This window comes from Lathyrus oleraceus, chromosome 7, assembly GCF_024323335.1.
Source record: "Lathyrus oleraceus cultivar Zhongwan6 chromosome 7, CAAS_Psat_ZW6_1.0, whole genome shotgun sequence".
In the NCBI taxonomy this organism is placed as follows: Eukaryota; Viridiplantae; Streptophyta; class Magnoliopsida; order Fabales; family Fabaceae; genus Lathyrus; species Lathyrus oleraceus.
The window spans coordinates 29,606,246-29,614,354 of record NC_066585.1 but is presented as its reverse complement, the minus strand read 5'-3'; the positions used below and the strand labels follow the sequence as shown (position 1 = coordinate 29,614,354).

General features: G+C 54.2%; 1 protein-coding gene across 1 annotated transcript; it reads left to right on the top strand.

The window, feature by feature from the left end:
- Window positions 1–212: 212 nt before the first annotated feature.
- On the top strand, window positions 213–5,813 carry LOC127101837 (uncharacterized). The gene has a single exon (XM_051039278.1). The coding sequence runs from the start codon at window positions 213–215 to the stop codon at window positions 5,811–5,813; it is 5,601 nt and encodes a 1,866-aa protein (XP_050895235.1).
- Window positions 5,814–8,109: the final 2,296 nt, after the last annotated feature.

Here is an 8,109-nt window from a genome sequence, read left to right as displayed (position 1 = left end):
CACTCTGATAACCTCATTCTGTACCTTTTCTGACTTAAGCATTGGAGCACCTTGCAGGTACACCCCCCCCTCATTTCATTCTCTGGCCCATTCACCAAGACCTTGGAAGGCCCTCCTGATCAGGTGAGATCAGTGGCGCCGTCTGTGGGAACCAGCTATCCCCATCTTCATCAAACGAGGATCAAAAGCTCATTTATTTCTGTCCTTCCAACATGGCCGGAGAACAACATAGCGATCACAGCCGTCCCCTCGTCAACTACAATATGGACGACGGCCCGCCATCCCATGAAACGGACGCTCGGGACGGTCATCCATCCACCCCGTCTCCAGAGCCCCAAAACAACGGGGATGCCTCTCACGCCCACAATTTAGGGGCAGAGACATTTCATCCCATTCCCGTTCCCGTTGAAGGAGACGCCGTAATGATTGCCATGGTGAATGCCCTCAATCAGGCCGGTTCTATGCTCCACCAGCAGCACGAACGAATCATGGCCCTCGAAGCCGAACGACAAGAGGCCCGACCCCAGCCGGTGAGTAGGATACAACAACGTTCGGAGCCAACGAAGAAGCGAGGACGTCGCTCTCCAGAACCCCACGTCAGCAGGGCACGCGCCCGTCGTGACGGTGGTCGAGCGGGAACATCACCAAGGCGCGGACACAGCCCCGACAACAACGAACTGTCTCCCTTAAGGAGCGACGAGGAAGATTTGCATTGCCCCCTATCTCGGGCAATAATGGAAGCCCCGCTCCCCAAAGGCATGGAGAAACCACCAAATCTAGCTGTGTACGACGGGACTACAGATCCCGACGATCACGTCGACAACGTCAACGCGATGCTCGACTACCGCAATGATATAACCGGGCACCTCAAATGCCGACTGTTCTCGACGACCCTCAGGAAAGGGGCCATGACTTGGTACAAAAGCTTGGCCCCTGAGTCCATTACGTCATGGAGAGTCATGAGGTCCATGTTCACCAGGCACTTTACAGCTTCCCGTCGTCACCCCAAGACTGAGGCGACCCTTGAAGCCATAGTGCAGAAGAAGAATGAAACACTGCGCTCATACATCGAGCGATTCAACCAGGAAGCTGTCGAGGTAGATACCACCGAGCACATGAAGAAGTATCTCCTCGAGAGAGGTCTCTTGCCCGGCAGTGAACTTAGCAGAGCCGTAGGGATCGAGCCTCCCCGCACCTTAAACGAGCTCCTGCATAAAGCCCAGGCCTACATCAGATACGAGGAAAAGCAGGTGGCACACAATGCCCGCAGCGGACGTAACGCTGGGGAGACCGAGCACTCAAAACGCGAGGACACGAGCATTTCCCGTCGCAACGGAGACAAACGAAGGGAAGAAAGACCTCGCGAGCTCCGGGAAGGAAGAGGCCCCGCGGGCAGATATAGCGAGTACACCTTACTGACAGCTCCTCGAGAGCGTATCCTCGCAGAATGTATCAACTCTGAATTTAAGCAGGGCAGGGTTAGGTTCCCAAAACCGTCTGCACCAAAGCCCCACACCGACAAATCAAAGTACTGCCGGTTCCACAGAAGTCACGGGCACGTGACCGAAGACTGCGTCCACCTGAAGGATGCGATAGAAATTTTAATCCAAGAGGGGCACCTGAAGCAGTATACGAGGAAGAACGAAGCTCCCAGACACGACGAGCCAGAGAAGAAGAGACCCCGGGAAGACACACCCCCTGACAACTCTCCCTATCAAGTGGCCCTCTGCGTGTCACGACCGGAAGATTTCTTCCTCCCCGAACCATTGCCCGAGGGCAAGATCACTGCACTCAGCCCCTGGGAAAACTTCCCTACCACACTGGTGATATCAGGAGGAGGAACTAACGGGGAATCCGCGGCCCTCTCCGTCAAACGTAAGTTCGACGAACTCCTACTGACTGCCCCCGAGCAGAAAGCGACATTGACAAAATACCGGGGAAAATCCAACCCAATATCCTTCTTCCTGGAGGAACTCCCGGGCGGATCCCCGAACTCGGGCATCCCACTATTGATAAGGGCAAAGATGGCCCAATTCGACGTACGACGCATCCTGGTCGACCAAGGCAGCTCAGTGGATATCATGTACGTCCACCTCTTCAAGACTCTGAAGCTAGACAAGGCCAACTTAGCCCCCTACGTCGGATCAGATCTCCAAGGATTCAACGGAGCAACAACCAGACCGTGGGGATATGTTGAGCTCCTCGTCACCTTCGGCGAACAAGAAACGGCCAGGGAAGTCAAAATCCAATTCCTGGTCGTAGACTGTCCGTCTCTCTACAATTGCATCTTTGGACGCCCGACACTGGCCGAACTCACCGCGGTCCCATCCACCGTCCACCTAAAGATGAAATACTACACCAAATTGGGACGTGTGGTCACCATCCATGGTGACATCGAAGCAGCCCGACGATGCTACGACGCCGCAGTAAAAGGACAGGCCGTAGTCAGCACGAAGAGCAACTGCAACAACAAAAAACTCAGGACCGGGGATCCTGCCCGAGGAGTCAACGCCATCGACCTCGACTGTCGCATCGGGCTGGACGAGACCGAAGAGGGGAGGTTCCCCAAGGAACGCTCTCTCGGACACCCGGTCCGACCAATCCCCGACGGAGAGTTCGAACTCATTCCTCTTGGGGACGATCCGGAAAGGACGGTGAAGATAGGTAAGGGACTACCCGAGGAAACAAGAGAAGAGCTAGTAGCATGCCTCAAAGAGAACTCCGACCTCTTCGCGTGGAATGCCGCAGAAATGCCCGGGCTGGACCCCGAGATCGCGTGTCATAAGCTAGCTCTAGACCGGGCAGCCAAGCCCATAGCACAGCGTAGACGCAAGCAATCGCCCGAAAAGGCAGAGGCTGCCGAGCGAGCTGTAAAAGACCTCTTAGAGGCAAATTTTATTTCTGAAGCCCAGTACACAACCTGGCTCTCTAATGTAGTCCTCGTTAAGAAAAATAATGGAAAATGGCGTATGTGTGTTGATTATACTGATCTTAATAGGGCTTGCCCGAAAGATGCTTTCCCCCTCCCTAATATAGACATGCTCGTTGACAACTCTGCAGGTTTTAAACTCTTGTCCTTCATGGACGCATATAGTGGATACAACCAGATCCCTATGTCGCCCACAGACAAGAAACACACAGCGTTCATGACCCCAACGGGCAATTACTATTACAACGTGATGCCGTTCGGGCTCAAGAACGCTGGCGCTACATACCAACGCATGATGAACAAAGTCTTCAAGGACGAAATAGGGGACATGCTCGAAGTATACATGGACGACATGATCGTCAAATCACACGAGGAGATAACCCATGCTCGACACCTTGCGAAGGTATTCGAGCAGGCGAGACAGTGTAAAATGAGGTTCAACCCCGAAAAATGCACGTTCGGAGTCCGGGCAGGCAAGTTCCTCGGTTTCTATCTCACCGATAGAGGGATAGAGGCCAACCCCGACAAATGCCGGGCATTCTCGGAGTTTCCGACCCCGAAAACCAAAAAATCGATCCAGTCACTCAATGGAGTGCTCGCCTCACTCTCCCGTTTCATCGCCAAGTCCGCCCAGCACGCATTGCCATTCTTCAGACTCCTTCGCAAAGAGGCTACCTTCGACTGGACCGATGAATGCGAGCAAGCGTTACTCCATCTAAAGAAGGTTCTGTCCCAACCCCCGGTCTTATCACGGCCATCAGAACAGGAAACCCTATACTTATACCTATCCGTGGCAACCGAGGCCGTCAGCGCCGTTCTAATAAGAGAAACCGACGAAGGACAAAAGCCCATCTATTTTACGAGTAAAGCACTCCAAGGCCCCGAGCTCCGATATCAGCAAATCGAAAAGGTCGCCCTGGCCCTCATCAACACAGCGAGGAGACTACGATATTACTTCCTCGCACACACGATAAAGGTGAGGACCGACCAGCCAATCAAACAGCTGCTCGGGCGCCCGGATATGGCCGGGAGGATGCTCAAATGGTCACTAGAACTCTCCGAATTCGACATACAATACGAAAGTAGGAAAGCCTTGAAAGCTCAGGCACTGACCGACTTCGTCGCGGAGATGACCCACTGCCCGACTCCAGCAGAAAGCGCCCACAAATGGACGATCTTCGTCGATGGCGCCTCTAGCACATCAGGCAGCGGGGCCGGGATCATCCTCGAAAATGAAGAAGGGATCCTGATAGAGGTATCATTAGCGCTAGCGTTCCCAACATCAAACAACCAAGCCGAATACGAAGCCTTCCTCGCAGGCCTGAGGTTAGCCGAGGACCTGGGAGCAAAAGAGGTAAAAATATCCACCGACTCCCAGCTCGTGGCCTCACAAGTGCGAGGAGAATACCAAACCAAGAACGACAACCTCCTCGAGTACTTGTCCCTCGTCAAAGAAAAACTTGATAGATTCGAAAAATGGGAAGTTCAACACATACCCCGCGAGCACAACACACGGGCAGACGTTCTCTCGAAACTAGCCAGCACGAGGAAAAAGGGTGGGAATAAATCAGTAATCCAAGAAATTCTCCCTCGGCCCAGCATCGACAAACTACCGCCTCCACTCGAGGTCAACGCTATTGGAGATGCCCGCTGTTGGATGACACCCATCTACAATTACCTCACACGAGACGAACTCCCGGCTGACCCGAAAGAGGCGACCACTGTCAAACGACGCGCATGCTCGTACGTACTCCTCGAAGGCAAACTCTACCGGAGAGGATTCTCCATCCCACTACTCAAATGCGTCGAGGAAGAGAAAGTCCCCGACATACTTGGAGAGATACACCGGGGAATTAACGCTCAACACCTCGGCGGGCGATCGCTCGCACGAAAAGCCCTTCGAGCAGGCTACTACTGGCCGACCATGCAAAACGATTCGAAAGAGCACGTCAAAAGATGTGACAAATGCCAACGACATGCCGACATGCACCTCGCACCCCCGAACGACCTCAAATCACTGTCTTCACCATGGCCCTTCGCGTGGTGGGGCATGGACATCCTCGGACCCTTCGTCACCGGATCATATCAGAATAAATACCTCATCGTCGGGGTGGATTACTTCACCAAATGGATCGAGGCGGAGGCACTGGCTAAAATAACCGCGCAGAACATTCTCCGGTTCTTCAAACGCAACATCCTCGCTCGGTTCGGTATACCCCAGGCACTTGTCACAGACAACGGGACACAATTCACGGACGGAGGATTCCAGGACTTCATCGCCAGCCTGGGCACCACACAGCATTTCACGTCTGTCGAGCATCCGCAGACGAACGGGCAAGCAGAGGCGGCCAACAGGGTAATCTTACGTGGCCTCAAACGCAGACTCGGTGAGGCAAAGAGGGCATGGGTCGAGGAGCTACATAGCATGCTATGGGCCTACCGCACGACACCACATTCTACCACCGGGGAAACCCCGTTCCGACTAACTTACGGCACCGAGGCAGTCATCCCGGTGGAGATACGGGCGCCAACGAGGAGGACAGAGGAGCCCCTAGACGAGGAAATGAACGATGAAACCCTTAGAGCCGAGCTCGACCTAGTCGAGGAGATACGTTCCGAAGCAGCTCTCAGGGAAACAACCCTCAAACAAAAAATAGCACTACGCCATGACGCGAAAGTCATAAAAAGAGAGTTCCAGGTCGGCACCCTGGTCCTCAGAAGAAACCAGAAAAACCCGAGAGAGGGCAAACTGGCGGCCAACTGGGAAGGCCCTTACCGCGTCCGCGACAAAACGAGCAACGGGGCCTATTACCTAGAAAACCTACAAGGAGAACAACTCGCTCGACCATGGAACGCAGAAAAACTTAGACAATATTACAGCTAAATACACCACAGCTAAATACACCACGGGGAGACGTGGCAGGTACGACCACGCTCTTCGTCCCCAAAACCCCAGGGAGGAACCACGAGACCCGGGAACGATCCGGGGTCACATAACAAACACAACCCTCCCCGACGGTTGGGATCTTGACCAAGACTCAACGTCGAAGTACCAGGACTGGCAGGGCACCCAGCTCGCGATGGGAGGGCCCAAGCCTCGGGACCAGGGTTCGAACAACGGACCCGGGCTTCGATACCCACGGGCACAAAGCCCGACACTCCGTCGGTTCCCTAAACCGAGGAGATTAACAAAGTCGAGCAGAGTACGAATTCATACAAACAAGTATCAAACACAAACGAGCACAATGAATGATAACGAAAATATTCATACATTAAAAACGATAAGAGTGGCCGAAGCCAAGTACGCCCGAAGGCCATATTACAACGCCCGAAGGCCAAAATACATAAGGCACGCAGGCCATGATAACTAAAATCAAAGAACATCAAATAAACTAAGACTCCGCTCGGAGCACCTCTTCATCCTCTTCTTCTTCTTCTCCCCCCAGCTCCTCCTCCGCTTCAAACGGGCAGATAATCTCACCATCCCGGACGCAGCAGTTATAGGCCGACCCTGCTGTCACCAACTCAGGGTTCAGAAGCCCGAGCTGCTCGACAGCATTGTCGAAACCCTCTTTGAAGCAGGCCACGAGATCTTGGTTGAGAGTCCGAAGATGCCCTAGCAGCTCACCGCGCGAACCAAGGGCGCGTTCCTCCTCGGTCTCATCTGCCAGAGGACGGACCTTTCCCTCGAGAGACTCAACCTGAGCCCGTAGGCCAGCGTTGTCCTCGGTCAGCTTCTGATGGTCGACCACCTGCTCTTCCAAGCTCGCCTTAGCAGCCTTCAACTGGTCCCTCTCCTTCTCCACCTCCTCCAGCTTCTGGCTCAGCCCTTCCTGCAGCCGATGCTCTTCTTTGTAGTCCGACAGATCTTTAGATAGTCTTTCCTTCTCCGTCCGAACCTGCAAAAGGGCATCCTCCAGCGAGGCAGTGGAGACCGAAGTGTCGGTCAAAACCATGGCCGTCTCCATCACCCGGATGACAGCAGCAATATCCCTGGCCAGATCTTTTCTCCGGGCAGCAGCATCCTGGTCCAGAATAGCCTTGGCCTCAGGCGCAGGCACAGCAATCGACTCCTCGGCCTTGAAGAACGACCGTTCCACATAGCAGGGAGGTAGAAGATAGCTGCCCGGTCCATTCGGACTTCCTAGAGACGACCTGGTGAGAGGCCCAGCCGGACGCTTCCGTTTATGGAGGGGAGAAGCCGCTGGCGACGGACTGCTATCAGGAATGTCGATCGGGTTAGATCGAGGAGGAGAGGAAGGAATCACGCTCGCCGCCTGCGAGGGACCGACCCCGGCATCGCCAGCAGTCTCCAAGACACGGGCCACAGTTTTCTTCTTCTTCTTGGGCACCCGGTCAGGAGCGCCGACCTGATTCGCTAGCTTCAGCACCCGATCACGAGCATTGGGCATGGCACCTGCAAACAAATTACACACAAACATTAGCGAGCGAAGTCATAAACAGAAATAAAAAGCTAAACAAAGTCTGCCTACTCAATAACACCAGAGCTTCCTCCTCGGTATCACACTCGAGCAGAGCCTTCGTATTGATATAACGCGTCTCGGTGATTGGTTCCCCGGCCTCATCCAGGTAGGGCACGCCCTGTCGATTCGCCCAGAACCCCAAGCTGAAGCTCTGCACGTAATCGACCAGCTTCTTGTACGCGAGCCTATCCTCCTCGCCGAGCATCGCATACTTGACTCGGTAATGCGCCGTGGAGAGATCGAAATGATCACGCTGCCACCTCAGCGGTATCTTCGACATCAGCGTCTCCTCCCCGTTGGGTTTCCATTGATAGTAGTATAGAGAGTGAAGGGCAGCCCGGGTAATCGGCATCACCACGTACCACCGGTTTTTGAAATGGCGAACAGAATCCTCGTACGTCTTGAACAGACGCACGGGCTGCTTGAAAGAAACCCAACTGTGGCGACCACGGGAACCGGACCTCTGGAGATGGAAAACGTGGAAGAAGAGAGCCCGGGTGCAACCAATGCCGAGGAACTGGCAAACTAACTCGAATGCCCGCATAAATGCGAGAGCATTAGGATGTAGTTGGGACGGCGCCAGCCGGAGCCACTTGAAGACCGACATCTGGAAGGAGTTGAAGGGCAGTCTAATCCCCGCCTCACGGAAAGCAAATTCATACATGGTGAACTGCTTCCCCGGGAAATGATGACAAA

Bases quoted from the DNA above. Each gene is read 5' to 3' on its own strand.
- LOC127101837 (XM_051039278.1), top strand. From the start codon at position 213: ATGGCCGGAGAACAACATAGCGATCACAGCCGTCCCCTCGTCAACTAC.